The sequence below is a fragment of the Protomyctophum parallelum genome, assembly GCF_964188405.1.
Source record: "Protomyctophum parallelum genome assembly, chromosome: 4".
In the NCBI taxonomy this organism is placed as follows: Eukaryota; Metazoa; Chordata; class Actinopteri; order Myctophiformes; family Myctophidae; genus Protomyctophum; species Protomyctophum parallelum.
In genome coordinates this window covers 29728232-29746704 of record NC_139700.1, presented here as the reverse complement: position 1 = coordinate 29746704, position 18473 = coordinate 29728232, and the positions used below count along the sequence as shown (strand labels likewise).

The 18473-nt window shown below is 40.9% G+C and overlaps 2 protein-coding genes across 3 annotated transcripts; one reads left to right on the top strand and one right to left on the bottom strand.

Moving 5' to 3' along the window:
• Positions 1–90: 90 nt before the first annotated feature.
• On the bottom strand, positions 91–7462 carry cfap263 (cilia and flagella associated protein 263). Its single transcript, XM_083763220.1, has 9 exons — positions 6617–7462; positions 5921–6056; positions 4690–4851; positions 4031–4186; positions 3501–3611; positions 2907–3029; positions 2456–2566; positions 1526–1681; positions 91–650 (listed from the first exon to the last, which is right to left on the bottom strand). The coding sequence occupies exons 1-9, from the start codon at positions 6709–6711 to the stop codon at positions 516–518; spliced, it is 1185 nt and encodes a 394-aa protein (XP_083619346.1). The 5' UTR covers positions 6712–7462; the 3' UTR covers positions 91–515.
• A 68-nt stretch (positions 7463–7530) lies between these two features.
• On the top strand, positions 7531–17918 carry parp12a (poly (ADP-ribose) polymerase family, member 12a). Of its 2 annotated transcripts, none has more exons than XM_083762388.1 (13): positions 7531–8014; positions 8477–8618; positions 10713–10848; positions 11578–11851; positions 12085–12246; positions 12504–12693; positions 12997–13156; positions 14278–14398; positions 15407–15503; positions 15921–16008; positions 16350–16480; positions 16673–16824; positions 17018–17918. In XM_083762388.1, exons 1-13 carry the CDS (start codon positions 7834–7836, stop codon positions 17275–17277), a joined length of 2094 nt encoding a protein of 697 aa, XP_083618514.1. In that variant the 5' UTR covers positions 7531–7833; the 3' UTR covers positions 17278–17918. The 2 variants fall into 2 exon arrangements, with proteins under 2 accessions (XP_083618514.1, XP_083618513.1); XM_083762387.1 differs by having other exon boundaries at positions 12982–13156.
• The last annotated feature ends 555 nt before the right edge of the window (positions 17919–18473 follow it).

Here is an 18473-nt window from a genome sequence, read left to right as displayed (position 1 = left end):
ACGCCTCACAGTGTGCCCAGAGCCACTGAAGGTCCAGACAAACAACACCAGCTAACTTTATGTAGAGTCTGTGAAGAATATGAATAGAGTAACTATATTCTATCAATTCCAGGTTGTTAATCAACTGGTCTCTCACGCCATCTAAAGGTGTTGGAGAGGTACCACACAACCACAGATTCTTCCATGATCACAGCAAGCTAAATATATTGTATATTTCTATTTCATAGCCTATTTCAACAATGGTATATAGAAGCTATTATTTTGCCATATGTTTCCAGCAAAGATTTAATTTTTACAGTTTGTCATTACTGTTTATAACATCAGGATTCATTTATGAAATATTAATAGAATAAGTCATCTTTTACCCAGGCAAACAGTTATATAGCCACTTCCAAAGAAGTTTCAAAGGTTTTCTGAGCTGACAACATGTCGCAATGTGCAGCGCTGTGAACTTGTTGTATATCTGCTATTTTCACACTTTGTGATCGTGTTTCCTTTCCCCAGTACTGTACATGCTAGGTTGATATGGTTGTGGTTGAGACTATGTTTGGAAGGTTTACTGATGGTTGGAAAGCCTCAGCCTTGGTTGCAGCAGCAGCAGCAGAGATCCTCTGATGATTCCAGGACTTGCTAGATGTCTTCATTGTCATCTGGAACACAACACAAAACAACACAATTTATCAATCAATCAAGATGTAATGTTTAAAGAAAATGTGTCTCAGAAACCCTTTAAACTGCATTATACTCATTATTTTTATTTCAAAACAAAAACAGCCCGTCTACAAGCACACAATGCGTTGCATCGCCTCACATTGTGACGTCGTCTGCCTCAAGCTAAATAGCTAAAATATAGGCTCAAATATATGATATATATATAGGCTAATAAGTAAGGCTGCATGATATATCGAACATGTACCTTCATCAGAGTGGAGAATATAAGTATAAATCAAGTTGAGCAAAGCCACTCTTATCTGCCCCTCTCTCGGTGTGACTGCGGCCCAACAGACTGAGCACTATGTGTGTGTGTGTGTGTGTGGCTGGCTGGCTGGGTCTGAGCATACATAGACAGATAGATAGATAGATTATAGCAGTGACTGACTGAGACATCGAGCGTGCGTGCACAACTGGTTGTGGCCCCCATCAAGTGACCTTTTGACCAATGCGGCCCTCGCCCCAAGTTGAGTTCGACACCCCTGGTCTAGTGGTTTAAGAAAATGTTCCCAACCTTTCTTTCTACTTTTTACAAATGTGTGTACTTCACTAGTACAGTGTAGTTTGACAGGCTGTGTCTGTGCTGATCATATAAAATACAGATAATATATTTCATATGTACAGTGTAGTGTAACAGATTGTGTGTGATATAAAAACAGATATTTCATATCGTCTCTGTCAGGTGGAAACCTTATATGTCCCAAACTGTTACTTTTCAGCATTCAAATAAAAAAAGATGTAATGTTTCATGTGCTGTATATACACTAGTGTGTGTGTCCGCGCTGATGGTATTATCAGATGTTAAAGGTTTTACTTCAGCCAGCTCCATCTTCCTCTCCCAGGTGCGGAGGCTGCCCTGCAGCTTGTTGTGTCTGTCTTTGACCTGCATGTATTGCAGGACTCCAGGAACGCTGTATTCTGCCAGCTGACTGCATAGCTTCTGGTTCAGCCTCTCTGCCGTTGAAAGCTCCTGACCATGAGAGAGTCAAGGTTCAAGGTTAGAGGTGGTCTTTGTCACTGGAATAATGTTAGTAACTAAGTCGTTCATTTACTCGAGTACGATCTTGATTTATTTATTAGATCCCCATTAGCTTGCTGTACATGACAGCAGCTACTCTTCATGGGGTCTCAAAACCATCATCGACTAAAACAAAAACACTAAAAATAACGCTAAAATAAAAATTCTAGGTACTTTTACTTTACTTGAGTATTTAAATTGTTTTTATTTTTATATACTTTTAGCTACTAATTACTTTGCAGGTTTAGATTATCAATACTTAAAGGAATATTTCACTTTAAAACATGTTTGGGGTAGTTTTATCATCTACTCAGGCTTTCGTGTGTACCCCAGACAGTTTTTAAGCTGCTTGTTTCAGTATTCAGATATTTGATATCTTTGTGCCCCGTTTCGGCCTCAGGTCTAAATGGTTTGTGTGTGTGCGTGCGTGTGTGCATGTGCAATGATGTGAAGTAACTAAGTACATGTACTTAAGACAAGTGCTGTACTTATGTGCAATTTTGAGATATTTACTTTTTACTTTTATTTGAGTATTTCCAATGTTCAATACTTTTACTTCCTACATCTCGGATCCAAATATTGTACTTTTGGTACTTTAAGTATATTTTGATACTAATACTTTAGGCTATTCCAGGACATAGACTCAGAGTATTTCTGCATGGCAGTATTGATACTTTGACTTAAGTAAAAGAGTACTTTTTCCACCCCTGTGTGTGTGTAACAGACCTCTTGGACCTGGGCGGTCTCCGCCTCAATCTTCAACAGCAGATCCTTCCTGTTGGCGATGTCATTACTCAGCTGCTGTGATTCACACGTTACGCTCTGCAGCTTCTTTTGCTGACACAGAGAGAGAGAGAGAGAGAGAGAGAGAGAGAGAGAGAGAGAGAATTGATGTTGGACAGAAACATTGTATCTGATCCACAAGCAGATCAAGCTTGAAACATGCTGCAAAGTGAGCAGCTTATCAATCTGCTACTTTTTGCTGTTTTTAAATTTGAATATATATGTGTAATGACAACGCATTAAAACACTGTGAACCTGCTGATGTGTGTGTTAAACCAAACTCAATAATAAATAACCTGACTAGCACAATAACCTTGTATCTCCATATTTTTTTCCCCCCATAAACAGTTTGTAGATCAGCTATTTTTGCACCCAACGTATACGATGGAGCTACCTTGTTGGAGGTGAGTTGTTGGGTGCTTCCAGACAGCAATTTCAGTCGTAGCAGTTCCTTGTTACTCTCGTCAATCTTCCCCACGTGTTCACGGTTTCTGATCGTCTGGTGCTGGAATTCAGCCTGGATGGATGTACATCACAAAGTGTTCAGCCGCAAAATAAGTAAATACAATATTTATTTGAAAGCAGAATATTTTCAACTGAAAAAATGCACTTTAGCCTTTAGTAGTTTAAACTCTATCAATCATTTAGCTCTGGATTCTCTGGAACCTCCTTAACTTATGCATTGGGGGGTTGGGGTGGCGGGGGCTTGGGCCAGGCACAAAAAGCTCTCCTCCTACGCATACCATCGAAGGGATGAGCTGCGCGGGGGGAGGAAAAAAAAGATAACCTAGCTGGAGCAGGGGGGAGTGGTAGGGGGCGGGGTGGGTGGGTACCGTGGGTAGAGGGCGGCTGTGTGTGCAGGGAGTACAGACAGGGAGGGAGAGAGAACAAGAATGCGACCGCCCTCTTCAAGAGGCAAGCAGAGTCATTCAGGTCCTCTTCGGTCTCTCTCCTCTGACGGAGCTGCAGTTTCCTGCTTTGTCCGTACCTCATTCAGGTCCTCTTCGGTCTCTCTCCTCTGACGGAGCTGCACCTGCAGTTTCCTGCTCTGCGTTCTCAGTGCCTGGTTCTTCAGCCGAAGCTTCTCCACATGGTTGTCCTGCGTGGGTTGTGTGTTTTGATTGATTCAAGTGTTGTATTTACAAAATTGCATATACATGAACATAGATTTGTACAGTACATACCTACATGCGTCTAAAGAATTAAACACAAAATCATTGCGGGGTGTGTGTGTGTGTGTGTAACTATTTATGTGTGTGTGTGTGTGTGTGTGTGTGTCTGCATGCATTAGCTTGGATCTATTATTATGTTTTATTTATTTATTTATTTTTATATTATTTTGTTTCCGGGTAGATCAGTCGGTAGAGCTCTCGCCTTTGGACTTCATGGGGTTCGATCCCGGGAACTCAGCGTATGAGTAGCATGGCTTGGGTGATCATGGTATAGGTGTGGCGCTGAATGATGATGTGGTTTTTTTGGCATACAGTCTCAACATACTGTATCTAGCTAACAACTAACCTTGGTCTTCATCTTGTCCAAGAGGTAGCGGAGGACCTTCTCAGCTGCCATCATCTCCTCTTTATTCTCCCTCAGAGGTTTGGCTGCATCGCGTTCAAACTCGTACGTGTCCTTTCTGGTCTCTGTCAGACGGACCTGTGCCTCCTCTAGAATGGCCTGCAGGGGATTGGAAGCAGTGTTCGACAAAGTACTCAACAAAGTACTCAACAGTTCTTGAGTACAAATTATAGATACTCCTGGTACTCCACTACAGGTGACTGTTGCCACATCCAAATGTGTGCTCGAGTTAAATCACTGGAGTACTTGCTCTGAAAAAAATAAGCGGTTGAAGATGGATGGATGGATGGATGGATGGATGGATGGACTCACAACGCGGTGAGTTGTAGATCTGCTATTTTTGGCATGAAGCTAAGTAAGCTACTGTAAAAAATCACTCTGATGCCACACTGAATCATCTGTAGATTTTTTTTGCTAAAATCTTATATTTAGTCCACTAAAACTAGACTAAAACTAAGACATATCAGATGACTAAAATGTGACTAAAACTAAATAGAATTTTATTTCATAGAGCATGACTAAAACTAAATAAAATAATGTCTGTAAATGAACGCTGGTGTGTGAGATCATGTATGTATCTGTGCATGTGTGTGTGTCATCACCCTGTAATGCTCCAGGGTCCTCTCAGAGCTATGTTTGAGTGCCTCCAGGTCGGACCGTGTGTCTACCACCTCTCTTCGAGCCACACTGCATTTCTGCTCTATCGTCAACTGCTGCATGCGATCCGGCGTGCTGGATCGAGTTCTCTGCTTCCTTCCACGATTCTGACACACGCGCGCGCACACACACACACACACACACACACACACAAAACATTGAAAAACATTAAAGTACAGTACTTCTTCCACCACTGCATGAGCAGGAGAATGTTGCAAAGAATGTATCTGGATCTGATACAGGTCGAGTGGGCACCTAAATGTATGCTTTGGAAAATGGTCAGAAATAGTGCAAAGCGTAACATGACGAATACATGCAAGATACTGTACATCATTATCAGACCTACATTTACAATTAAACTTCTTGTTTATATTATAGATCAGTGGTTTTCAACCAGTGGTCCTCAAGGTGGTTCCAGGTGGTCCCCAGCTAAATGATGGAGAGTTGGTGACCATATAGACCCTAGCCTGACCTAAGCAGAGACATTTCTGGTCTAGAGAAATGCGCGCACCCTGATTGGATCTCATCGATCTGTCCGTCACCCCCGGCCCCTCCTCTCCCCCCTAGTGCAGCGCTACGTCACATAATTTAGAGCGACGCCCACCCGGAAGGGTTGACTCCCACTTTTAGACTGGTTCAGCCCACGGCTTTTTCCAGGCTTTCATCTTTCGCGCAGACGAAATGAAAGCCTGGGTATCGAGGCTATATAGACCCTAATTAATAGATGTTTTAACTCGCAAAATGAAACCAACAGGTCAATTTGTTTTAATTTTACGCTCTCAATTATTGTTAATTTTTTGTAGTTAAACATCTGCATTACTTAATTTTCATTACAAGAAAAGTCTACACAATTAGAGAATGTAGAAGAATTGTTATTTTGATCAACGTTTGCCTGTTTTCTCTCCTAATGGTACCAACATCAATACAGCATGGAATTGTGAACAAAATCATATACAACCATAACAAAATATTCTAAGTGTTGGGTCTGAGAGGCTAAATGTCATCAAATGGTGGTCTGTTGCTCAAATGCTGAATAAATAATGGGCCTTGATATGAAAAGGGTATTGTAGCAAATTCATGAGAATATATTTGGGGCGGGCCCCCATTTACAAAAAAAATACGATGCCCATAGTTCTCATGTGCCCACTCTTCCAGTTATGCTCTGGATGTACATACCAATACCTCCAGCTGAGAGACCCTCAGTCCTCCCAGGGTCTCAGCAGCATCCTGGGGAAGCAGTTCTTTGGGATCCAGGCGACTGATGAAGCGCTCAAAGAGGTCGTTCTCTGCCAGGATGAGTGCATTGGAGCGCCTTGCAAGGGAGTGAATACAAAATCAGTGGGACAATGTGTATTTAAAATGTTCCATTATCATTTGAACCCACTTTCAACCTGGTGCTATTTTGAGCATCTCATTATAGGCGAATTGCAAATCTACAAGATCTTTACAACAGACAAGGGCGATCTAATACGTAATAAATTATGACACTACAGCACCGTGACAGAAGTATGTTAAAGGTGGTGTAACTGTAAGTGATGCTTTATGTTAAAATAAGTGTTAAATATTAGCTCTATTCTAATACTGTAATCATTATAGAGTATTTGTACATTTTTTTCAGGTCGGGATACTTGTACTTACTTCATATTGTTACTGTTTTTTGTCAGACCTCCAGTTCTAGGCAACACAAAATGGGGTGACTTTTTATTATTTCCAGTTTTCAGTACTATAGAAAAGCGCCCAGTGAGAAATGTTCCGCGGTGAAAAAAAAGGTGCGATTAATTTATCTGTAGTTAATCGCGATTAATTTTTCTGTAGTTAATTAATCTAAATTAATCGCAATTAGTCCCGGCCCTAATTGTAGGCTATACTTACTTTAACTCCTCGACGCGTTCATAAAGACGTTTTTTCTCTTCTTGTGTGGTGTTTTGGACTTCTTCTCCCATCTCAGCAATGTCGTCCTCCATCATGGTTGGTTGCTAAGGTATACACTGACGGTTGCTATGGTAGGCTACACTGAGAACTAACATGACTCTCAAATCTCAATACCGCCCTCATCTGGCGGAGTCAGGTTAATTTAACACCAATCTGAGAAATTGAGAACCCATCGTCAAACAATAAAAGAAAAACAGCGCCCTCGTTTCCTTCTGTCTCGAATCGAGAGACTAGGTTAACAATATTGAACACTGTCTGACTGTCTGTTTGGTAAGCCTGGTGGGCGAAGGGACTCAGGACAGGGAGACTCTATGGCAGAGCCTTGGTGAAGGCGAAGCCTGCATGGCTGCCGAATAATGTCATGTTTTTACTTCCATATGTATGCGTCATTCAAAATTGGCTTATTTAGATAATCTAATACTAGGATTACAGAGGGGTAAAAATCTCATCGAGGTGTCCACTTTTCCTTCCTTGGAGCCCACATATCCTGGATTTTATCTTTAAGGAGGTTAGAGTACAATCTTCAAAATAATCATGAGCAAAGCAAACACACTCACTCTTTTTTTGTACCATTTGTTTTTCGACGATATCGACATGGCCAGTGACGTAACGTTACAGAAAGTGCGCAGCTTCATAAATTGTTGCAGAGCTATAGTTTTCATGCTGTGTGGAGTGTCGACGGATAATACATTATTAATTTAAGCCAAAAATAAATCTTCTTTTTTAAGCTCAGGTGCTATTGCTAATACATTTTCGTTTATTTAAATGCCCTTGTTTGTTATGCTCAGTCTGAGCCCCGGAAGGAAAAAAACCCTCTACGAGAATCTAAATGTTTGGGCTAAGTCTGAGTCAGTTTATCAGTTTCGTTTCTGTGAAAGTGACGGAGCTCCGAGGCTGAGAGCAATTCGCTTTGCAAGTTACAGATCCGGTCTAGAGCGGATACGGAAAAAGCTCTGTGGAAATAATCGGCAATTGGAGGCGGGTTCTAGGCCGGATATGAGCACTGAGCAGTAAATAGACGGAAAGTTAGGAAAGCAGGCTTTCTACGGGTGCTGCCTGCGGGAAGAGTAGACTGGAGTGGTGGACCCGAACCCGGGTGTGTTCTGAACTTCTGATCAGGAGAGTCGATAGATCAGAATCAGATCAACGTCAACATTATGACATCTGCGGTGTCCAGGCTAATCGTGACGGCCCTGTGCGAGAACCAGGGATGCATGTACTTCAAACGCCTCGACCATCTGATCAGACAGGAGTTCACAGTGGCCGAGTCTGTGCTGTTGAGACTGCTGTGTGACGAGGAGAAGTTCTCCATCCAGGAGGGCCAGGAGCGCTCTTCAGGTTGGTAACAGGTTAACAGGATAGTTAAAGGTATATTCAGTGATTTCACTCAAAAAACCTTAGGTTTCGTTTTTGGCTGTGGGACCCAGCCTTTCGTCCAATCAGGATAGAGAGTCAAAAACGAAACCTAAGGTTTTTTGACCCCCAGGGGTTAACTGGGGACAGGGAGGAACTCCTTATATGGTCAGCACACTCTATAGTAGGGAGGATTATCACAACAAAACAAAAAAATAAGTGATATTTGAATTAAGTGAAATCACTGAATATACCTTTAAATTGGCTATGTTTTCCTCACATTCTTTAAAAAAGTAAAGTATAGATGATTTTATATATATATATACACACACACCTCAAATATGGCCGGGGAGGGGAAGCCTCCCTCGGCTCGGGTGATTTCACCCGTGTGCCTTTGCCCCCCTAGTGACCACTGCCCGCCTAATACGCCTATCCTGTATCCTTCAGGTTATGCCATGAGTCCAGACAGTGTGATAGTGGCCAGAACATCTCTGAGGCTCTGCCAGAAACCCCCTGCTGAGTGCTCATCATCAAACTGCAACCACCTGCACCTGTGCAGGTACTTTGTATGCGGACATTGCAGATTTGGGTGAGTTATATACACTCTAAGGTTGCAATTCATTCGTCAAAAGTAACATTGATTGATTGATTGATTATTGATTGAATACTTTACTAACAGTGTACAAGCACAGGGAAGTACAGTACAATACAAGGTCTGCTAAAAGGATGAATTGAAATGATTGGGTTCCTCATGTACTTAATTCATCAAAGGCCTAATTAGATATTAACTCTATAATAATTTGTATCACTGAGAAAAACTGTAGGCCCAATATTTCTGAAGCATTTCTAGAGCTACTGATTTGTAAACAACTGGAATTATTTTCCCCATTCAGTCAGGAAGAGCTGCTTGTCTAATGTCTAGGCCTACAGTAGCCTACGCCCAAGCCTAGTGTCTACAACAGGGGGGCAGTCAGCCAGATATTTCGTGAAGCCTCATTTGAAATCGGTAGTTCATATAATGGCCTGTTGTGGCGCTGGACTGGACCCAAAAAGCCCATAGAGGCCCATGTATTTTGGCCCAACTTCACCTAGACTGTATTACCTTAATAAACATGGTCATGAATACTTTCTGCTTCCAGTCACTAGTTTAAAGTCTCATTTCTAATAATATAATAATAATATTCTTTTTGGAAAATTATGGTCCCATTTATTTAAAAAATGACCATAAAGTTGCGCATGTTCTGAGGGGCGTGGCTACCGTTACAGTCTACAGTCTACAGTCTATCGGGATTCCCAGTCAAAATAAAAACCAACGGAGAAGAAGGGGGGAAGTCCCGCCTCGTTGTCTGGGCCAGCCAATGACCAGCTGGGCTAAAACGGATCTAGAAAGATGGCGACTTACAGTGCATTAGAATGCAAGGGATTTCAGGCTTCATTTTACGTTCATGTTAGACCCGGGGAACGCTTTGTCCATATTTTTTTACAGTCTACAAGCGTAGACACTAGGCTTGCCCACCTGCCCCTGGCAACCTTTTGGCAGGTGGAGACTTCTGCTTTCAGGTTGCCCGACTGGGCAAGTGCTCGTTTGAGAGGGTACGCAACAGCCTATGAACACTACACCGAGATTACTATTTACTTTTCGGGCAAGTGGGCATGACCTTTGGGCAAGAACATGACTTAACCGCAATTTGCAACGCTAGATTTTTTTATAATGGGATGAATCTAGAGTTGCAATACCCTCCATTGAGCATTGACTCCCCACTCATCCAATTTGGTTTGCGATCTGCTTGTCTTAAACGACGTTAAACTCACCAACATTGCAGCTGTAGTCCAAGCTTGAATTATCCTCTTTCAATCTGCCGAGCTTGTTTTTCATAAAAATCCACCGTAGACATGTTATGAGCTACTTTCTGTCAAGAAATTCTGGACAGGTGATTCTTTTTCTGAGTGCTGGAGTTTGGAAGCACTCGTCGTATGTCACTGAACGGCCCTGCGTACCACCTGTTTCGAATTTGCACATAATGCAGCATAATGCTTCCAAACTGCAAAGGAACTACAGTATATGTGGCATGATGCGCCTGGACCACTAGGCCAGTGGGCACCCTGAGGAAACGTATTATTTGGGGTTTTTCCACGAGAATAGATCTTACAAGTGTTGGAAAGGCATGGTTCCAGATATGTTCTTCTGACGTGTCAGTGATACAGAGTTATATATGTATTATGGGGTTACATCTGGCGTCATCACATCGGCCATCACGATTTGCATAGTTCCCTCAGCAACCAGGGTTGTTGTGATATTTTAAGCAGAGGCTTCTCCAAGGTTAACCTGCTATCTAATATTGTTGACATACCAGCAGGAGCTCAACAGATGAAAACAAGAACAACACTGAGGGCAAACACTTTGACCATACACATACAAATGAAAAATGGTCAGTACAAGATGACATGCTAAAATAGCCTAGGATGTCATAACTAATCAATATATATTGATTCGATCACCGATCTATCAATATTGTTTTTTAGACAGATGCTACTGTAGGTTTGCTGTTCACCACGTTATCCTTGACTTGCTTGTTCATTTCAACCAGGAGAATTGTTTTTCTTTGTGACCAGTTGTTGTCAATCCATGATCCATACTAAGAGTTATGTCCTTTAATAAATATTGTCCAATAATCATTTTCAGGAACAAATGTAAAAATAACCACAGTCTGGACTCTCCCGAGAGTGGAGCCCTTTTGAAGAAACTTGATCTTCAACACCTGACAAACAAACAGCTGTTCCAGCTGTTGCTACAGAACGACCCATACCTGTTGCCTGAGGTTGGTCGCACAGCAGTGAGAGAGAGAGTTTGAATGGCATTACAGATTGACTGTTTCAAGATTAAATATTTGTATTGTTGCATCTTCTATATGAGTAGCCTACACAAGTGTTAGATTATTTGGTTTTGGCTTCAGTACAGTAAAAGGAAAAAAAATAATGTTGGTGTAAACACCAACATTGTGTGAGAACACAAACATTGAAGACGAAGGCGAGGAAGCAAATTGGGATTGGCCGGAATGAGCTGATGTACATGATGCTAAGAGCGCCCCTCACTTCACACGGGTGTGATGTTTATTAAAGACAAAACCATATCTGTCATGGCATGATTGCAGACTGTTAATTAGATTTCCTTTGTTTCTTTGTTTGTTTCTTTTTGCTTGCCCACCAATGTTAAGAATGTTATTTAGATTTCATGTTTAGAGAGATAACCTAGTTGCTTTTGGAGCATTGTATTAGCTCCACAAATTCAAACGACCAATGATTCACATTTTGCTGATGGGTTCCCAGATTGTCATTACAGACAAAATGTTTTTTTTTTTAAGAAAGAAAATTAAAAAATATCCAATCTATGACCCATCATCACATAGCTTGAAGATCGGCTTAATCGATCCGTTTACCCTGATGCATGTTGAAGGGTTCATATAATTTACCCTGATCTTGCGTAGACCTTTTCATGAATGGCTAAATTTGAATTGTAATTGATCATCGTCCCATTCGCTTGTCTCCAGATATGTCCTCATTACAACAAGGGCATCGGTGAGCACGGTTCCTGTAGGTTTGGACCCTCGTGCTCCAACCTGCACCTCTGCCTGCACAATGCCCGCGGTGACTGTAAGTTTGGGCCCACGTGTAAGAGGGCCCACACGGTTGGTGAGCACATCCTGAAGATCCTGAACGGTCGAGGACTCGGCCAGGAGAACATTCAAAACCTGGAGATTATATACAGGAATAAGTTCCTCATCTTGGGCCACCGGGAGCAGAGAAATCCTGCTGCTATTGCCGGTAACTGAGAATAAAGCGGCAGCCTGATTTATACAAAATAATGCCTGATAAAATAAAAGCTGATCTACAAGCTCACAACGTGTTGCACCGTGACAAATTGTGAGCCTGTAGATTGGTTATTTTCGGTACATGATATTGCGCGCAAGTATATAAGTCAGGCTAATGACTAATGACTAAAATCTAAATGTGCTGCCAAAAACAACACTGATGAAGACTGTCTGTGTGTCCTGCAGTGTGTCCTGCACCGTGCCCCGCACCTCCCCCAGTGTCGGTGTCACGTACTCGCCACCCCTCCAGCAGTGCCACTAGTGTCCCTGGTGCTACCAGTCCAATCAGTGAGACGGAACGAAACGAGATCTGCTTGTACTTCATTCGCAGACACTGCAGCTTCAAAGGTAATGCGTCTGATGCCATTAGTATGAACGTCAAGTCAACAAGTACGTGTAGAGAGAGAGAGGGAGAGCTTGCACGCAATGTATTATGTTGAATATATATTTTTATCTGCTTCTGGGGTCCCCGGAACAAAATGTTTTGAGATAGGGCTCCGCAGCCAAATACACGTCATCTTGGGGGTTCCTTGACATGAAAAACGTATTTCTTTTCTGTCTCAGGTCTTAATGGGTATTTTTTATGTGTATGTTACTTTTCCCAGAGAAGTGTGCCCGTGTGCATTACCATCTGCCATACAAGTGGCAGGTTCTAGACAGTGATGGGAGCTGGAAGGACTTAGCCAACATGGAGGATATCGAGGAGGCCTACTGTGACCCGGCCAAAGACACAAATTGCCCCGATGAACCACCTCTACCCTCACTGCTCACAAGACTGCTGAATCTGACACCCAGGTGGGATTTTGTTGGTTTAAAGGTTATATTATGATAGCAATCATTGTTGTATATTCAGGCTCTAGAACCAAGGTTCTTTTGGGTCAACCTGAACATGTATCTTCTGTTTGGAGGAGGAGACCCCTGTTACTCAACACTTTAACAAAGTGATTACTATCAAAATATTTAACACTTATTTATAACAACAAATATCATTTATACACCCACTGAAATTTCAATTCAGTTATGGATGTACATGTATAGAAACTCTCCCTCCCTGTGACTTAAGTTTCCGCTGCTTCTGTTCAGCCCTGCTGCGTCCAGCGATAAGCGGTGGGTGAACTTTGTGACTATGACGTGCGGGGGGTCTCCTGTGCGTCGCCTGTCCACCGCCTCCTCCGTCTCCAAGCCCCCCCACTACATCCTGACAACACAGTGGATCTGGAACTGGAAGGATGAGACTGGAATCTGGATGGAATACGGAGTACGGATCACTTCATCTGAATTGTGTTATTACCCCCATGAACCCCACTGACTTGTTGTGAGCTTCAGTGTTGTTTTTGGCAGAAATTTTCTATTTTAGTTTTAGTCATATACTGTAGTCTCTTGAATAGTTTTCATTTAGTCACATTTTAAGTCACCTGGAATGCGATGAGACTAAATCTACAGTTGATTTAGTCGACTAAAATGTATTTTGGCGGGCCTTGATGCCTCGTAATGGCTGATTTTATACTTGCTGAAAATATCTACAAGTTCACAACGCGTCGCGCTGTGACGCGTTGTGAGCTGGTAGATCTGCTATTTTCAGCTTGCAACCAAGTGTAAAATGACTTCTACTGAATCTCTTGTCCACTAGTCCCTTCCTAACACAATCAACAGTATATTTAGTCATAGTTTTAGTCACCATGGCTTAGTTTTTATTTCGTTTTTATGTAGTTTTTGTCAGTGAAAAAAGGTAGTCGACGAACCTTTTTCGGTATAGTATTAAACGACGAAATCAACACTGGTGAGCTTATTATGGCAAAGAGATTTGGTGTAGAGGGAAATACCAGCAGACCTATTATAGAGCCAAGATAAAGCAAAATATTGAGCTACGAGCTCAAAGTAAAACTGCAAGCTTGTAGATCTGTTATTTTCGTGCAACACTGGTCATACGAGAAGTATAAAATAGGGCATTGATTTATGAAAAACAAAAAGATGAGATACAGGTTTCTGCCCTACAATGTTTAATTAATTTAATTTAATTGGGGCTGCTTGCAATTATTCTATTGATTACTTTTTAAATTAATTTAATAATCGAGAAGTGTGTATTTCTTTGTGTATTTCTTTTTCTTTTCTGTCAACAAATCGACACTAATTCGACTTTTTTTGTATAGACCGATTATTCTGATTAACAACCAATACCCACTTTGGGTATACTTAGCATAACGGTATAAAATAAAATTGCAAAAATAACCGACCCACAACCCACAATAGTGATCACAGATTATTTTTAAATCTATTATTTTATTCAAATTGATACATTTTGTAATTTGGTTAATTCCATTAACTGTTGCACCCCTAAACTAATGATCATATAAACACTGTTTTGTGTTTCTACTGTAGGCTGGAGGTGATAGGTCTGCCTCTGTCACGTCTCTAACTCTGGAAAATGTTTACCTGGCCGGTGCAGACATTGAGATTAGTTTTGGTGCCGGGAAACAGAAGTACATTCTCTCTTGCAAAGGTAAACAAGAACCAATTGAACAACTTTTCAAGAGAGCCATCAATGTTTTAGACAAGAAACCAACTCAGACACCAGAGGGGACTGTGAGGTCCATCGTAGGCAGACCACGTTTGGACAGAATGTCCTCTTCATCAAGGGAAGCCTAAAATGGAATAGCCTCCCAGTCACTCTGGGGAAAACCCTATATGTGTAACGTTTTCTTTCACTGCATTTGAAGACAGTGTACGGGTGTTTGTTCTTTTTCATTAGGTCAGGCACTTAACCCTCTCCTACACACCTGTCGCCTGTAGGTGTGCAAAAGCCTTGCCTTTTTTTGGTTAGGCATTAAGAAAATGTATTTAAGCTGTTAATCTTAAATTAGGTTAATTTATATAGACACTCTGTCGGGAGGAAACATCATAACTCAATTTTTGAGGTTTTAGATTTTGTTTTTGCATAAATCAGTGCTATTGAACACTTGTGTGTTGTTTCAAAAATATTGAACCAATGGAAAGTAGTAATAAGTGCCTTGGACAAAACCTCTTAACTCCATTGGAGCCTCAAAATGTCTGCTAAAGCAACTAACTCCACCACCTCTCCCCCTCTCATGGAAGTAATTGACAATATATAAAGTTACAACACCAACTTTGATGAGGCTGTATTGCTTTGTTTTAAAAATATACCGGTAATGTTTCCTTTATTTCCTGAAAAATGAACATTTTGTAGTTATGAGGTTTCCTCCCGACAGCAGAGATATTGTAATTGGTATGTGGTATTTGTGGGACTGCGGAAATTAGCTTCTAGCTAAATGTGACATATTTACATGAGATCATGTTCAATTGACAGACTTCTTGTACATGTAGTGTATGTTCATGAACGTCTTTATCCCGTACATAAAGAAAGAACCCACTGACTGTACGCAGCCCATTTGGTTCCATCTATAGATGTTCACAGTAAAATCTACATTGAGGACTTGACTATCACTACAGTACTGTCATGATAGGACTAATTGTGTTGGCTTTCTTTCAGACATGCAACAGCAGAATGTCCACTACAAGACCAAGAGAGAGGTCAGAAGGAGACCTCGCTTTGTCTCATCTCATGAGGTGGAGGCCAAGCTGAAGAGGTATTTCCACCACCAATGTGTTCTTACGTGCATAATTAACTGCAAGTGGATATAAAACTAGTTCACTATAACTACTTTTAGTTGTAGTTATTTAAAACTAATTAAACAACAAAAACTAGAATAGCAAGAACATTGTAGGGAAAAATAAGTTTTACATTTATGAAACTAAAACTAAAATCAGATAAATTGACCAAAATCTTCAAAACTTGCAGATCTACAAGTTCAAAACAACATTACCGGTACCTGTTGTGAGCTTGTAAATATGCAAAACTAATCAAAACTAACCTAAAACTAAGCATTTTCACAAAATGAATACTAAACTAGCAAAACAACCTTGGAAACGAACTAAAATTGAAAACAAAAAGTCGAAACAAAACTATCATAACCTTGATCTGTACTTCTGTGTCTCCATGGTAGCGTGTCATCAGAAAGCGCCAGCTCGTCCTCATCCGTAGCTGCCCCGCAGCACTGGGACAAGACTGCCCTGCCAGAGATTTCCTTCACAGTAATAATGTCCATCATTAATACATTAAGAATAAGATTAAGATTCTACAATACATCTTCAACAACAACACACAGTATAAAGCCACGGGAACATTCGTCTGCAAACGAAGATTGGACGTTTGATCAAAGCAATCTTTTGAGTTTCGCTGTAATTGCGTAATGAGAAATCTTCTAAATACAGTTTAGTGAAATATGTGTGTTGCTATATCAGTGGTGTGCAAACGTTTTCATGTCAAGGACCCCCCCCGAATTATCGATATTATATGGCGAGCCCATCTCACATTATTTTGTTATTCAAAGATTTACACACATTTTCACGATTTCTTGTACTGTTTCTTGCAGTTGATTGCTGTCACAAATTATATGAAGGAGCACAAGATGATTGAGCAGTTGTTTAAGCGCACCATGGCATCCAGTGCAATCCACAGCATCAAGAGGATCCAGAATCCCTCCCTCTGGAGAGTTTTTCAATGGTAAATCAAATGCTCCTCTCACACATGAAGCGGTTTACGTAGCCAAGTGGCATCTGAAACAGTCCGTGGTTGGGATGACTGTATATATGGTATTGTCACAATATCGATAGGTGTTTGGTAAAAAGTATTGTGATATTTGATTTTACAGTACTGTGTACACAACACATTTACTTTATTTACTCCCATGCTTAGGCAGAAGGAGCAGATGCAGAAGAAAAATGGGGGGAAACCTGTGAATGAGCAGTATTTGTTCCACGGTACGGACGAGTCTCTGCTCGATGCCATCTGTGAACAGAACTTTGACTGGAGGATGTGTGGAGTCCACGGCACAGCTTACGGCAAAGGTATACACACGTCTGCCTGTTTGAGAACGACTCACATAGAAACCTAGGTTTTTCACAAAACTGGATTTAGAAGACATTTTTATTTCAATTTCGACATCAGGTCTAAATGGGTTAAGTGGTTAACCACTATAGTACACTACATTAGGGACACAGAAGTGGTTTAAAGTGCTTTTGTTATGTTCTCACTGTCTAGGTAGCTACTTCGCCAGAGACGCGTCCTACTCTGATCGATACGCCAAGGCTAAGCCGGGCAGCCAAAGGAAGTTCATGTTTGTGGTTCTGGTCCTTGTGGGCGACTCCACCAAGGCAAGCAGCCTCTATGTGCGTCCCCCTGCAAAAGGCAGCGGAAAAGGCTTCTATGATAGCTGTGTTGACTCTGAGAGCAACCCCAGCATCTTTGTTATCTTTGACAAGCTGCAGATTTATCCAGAGTACATCGTTGAGTATGTGTGAATTCTGGATTTGTGCTGTTCTATTTCAACTGTCTGGATATCGAGCAATTCCGTTCTTGACCTGGTAGATTAATTGCTTACTTCAAAATGTTTATTGGGACTTTTGAATTTTGAGCTCAAATAAACTGTGATAAACACTGGATTGTCTACTTTAGAACCCTGGTTCTCACAGCAAAACAACAGTTTAACCACTTCAACTATTCCTCGAAAATCATGAAAACAACTTCAACCTCACAGCAGTTTGTGACTTATTATTATTATATATATTATATTAATTAATGTCAGCTTTTTGCCTAAGAAATGCACAAAATAGGGACACTAGGTTGAAAGGTGTTTCTCTCTCGTACAGTATATAGACAGCTGTAGAATTCCATTCTGAATCTAATCTAATTTCCTATGGGGTCCCTCCCTCCCTGGCATCAAATCTTTTCAAATGGGGAACCAAGGTTTACTACAAATCAATTTGGGGGCTCTTGACATACATTTATTTGAGAACCAATGATCTACATATCTACATTTGGTACATATATCTATGTACAAATGCATACTGTATGTTTTTGCATTAATTTTACATAATTTGCCATACTATTAAGGTTGTTACTGTTCTAAAGTTGGTATTAAATAAACAGTCATGCCATATAACAACCATTAAAGTCTGCTTGGTGATTGTTCTAGCATGATTTGTTTTTCAATGAAAACATTCTATGCTTTGTTAATGAACATCAATGTGCCTTTTATGAAGTGGTACATTTTTAGTTGGAATGACAAGATGTGAGCTTTTCACATTAGCATAAGACACTGGTAAATTATTAATTCCATAAATTAGTCATTTTATGTGGTTTATTGTGTAGTAGCCAGACTGTTAAAAAAAAGGTAGTAGCCCATGGTGACACGGGTTAAGCCCCAGATGTGTTCTACTGTGATGATGCACACGTTAGCCTTGTCAATTGGGCAAGTGTATCAAAAACATTATGTATCAACAACACCAGACAAGATCTACATGCTGTAGGCATGACATTATAGTAATACTAATAATCCTACACTTTATTTGTAATGGCATCTTTTAAGAGCAGATCAGTCACAAAGAGCTTAACAGAACTTAGAAGAAATCGCAAAACATGACAAACACCAAATAGGCATGACAGCCAATTGCAGTGATGTTATATTCTGACACTTTGTCACACTAAAAGCAAGCAA

Bases quoted from the DNA above. Each gene is read 5' to 3' on its own strand.
- parp12a (XM_083762387.1), top strand. From the start codon at position 7,834: ATGACATCTGCGGTGTCCAGGCTAATCGTGACGGCCCTGTGCGAGAAC. The intron at 8,015-8,476 runs GTTGGTAACAGG...TGTATCCTTCAG, and splicing joins GGGCCAGGAGCGCTCTTCAG to GTTATGCCATGAGTCCAGAC. The intron at 12,694-12,981 runs GTGGGATTTTGT...GCTTCTGTTCAG, and splicing joins CTGCTGAATCTGACACCCAG to CCCTGCTGCGTCCAGCGATA.
- cfap263 (XM_083763220.1), bottom strand. From the start codon at position 6,711: ATGATGGAGGACGACATTGCTGAGATGGGAGAAGAAGTCCAAAACACC. The intron at 6,057-6,616 runs GTAAGTATAGCC...CTCCCTTGCAAG, and splicing joins GAACGCGTCGAGGAGTTAAA to GCGCTCCAATGCACTCATCC. The intron at 3,612-4,030 runs GTTAGTTGTTAG...CAACCCACGCAG, and splicing joins TGGACAAGATGAAGACCAAG to GACAACCATGTGGAGAAGCT.